Here is a 519-nt window from a genome sequence, read left to right as displayed (position 1 = left end):
CTCCCGTTCCCAGGAACGTTGCGGGCAATGCAGTCCTTCCTCGGAAGCCTCAACTACTACAGCAGATTCACTGAGGATCTCGCGATCTAGCGCTGGGCTCGCTCTCGGTCAACGGTTTCTTCCCTCTGGATTACAACTTGGTCGATGTCCACGGTCGAATGCTCTGGCTCAGTGTAACAGTAGCAAATAAGCCAAACAGCCCATACGGGCCGTCCTTCTCGATCGCGTACTTTACGCGAGACTCCATTGATAAGTGTAGGTCACTATCAGTCTGAAGGGACGCGAGATATTCATTCGCTGCAATCGTTGGTGATGTTGGTGTCGAACGAGGGGCTACTGGTGCGTGCACTGGCTGAGGAAGCACAGCGCCACCTCGATCAATCGGCAACTCGAACAGCAACTCGTCATCGGATAGCTCATCCTCGCCACTATCGAAGTCATCGAGCGGCTTGTCCTAGTGGAGGCTCTCATCGTCGCTCTGAATCTCCCAGTCGCCGGTGACATCGTCGTTCATTGCTG

The 519-nt window shown here is 54.5% G+C and overlaps 1 protein-coding gene across 1 annotated transcript; it reads right to left on the bottom strand.

Moving 5' to 3' along the window:
• Positions 1-130: 130 nt before the first annotated feature.
• Positions 131-454, bottom strand: PPTG_24983 (hypothetical protein; the record flags this gene model as incomplete). The annotated part of the gene is made up of 1 exon (XM_008919079.1): positions 131-454. A coding segment is annotated over one exon (324 nt), but the record flags the coding sequence as incomplete, so codon positions are not given.
• Positions 455-519: the final 65 nt, after the last annotated feature.

This window comes from Phytophthora parasitica, assembly GCF_000247585.1.
Source record: "Phytophthora parasitica INRA-310 unplaced genomic scaffold supercont2.480, whole genome shotgun sequence".
NCBI classification, from domain to species: domain Eukaryota; phylum Oomycota; class Peronosporomycetes; order Peronosporales; family Peronosporaceae; genus Phytophthora; species Phytophthora nicotianae.
This window is presented reverse-complemented; position numbering and strand designations above follow the sequence as displayed.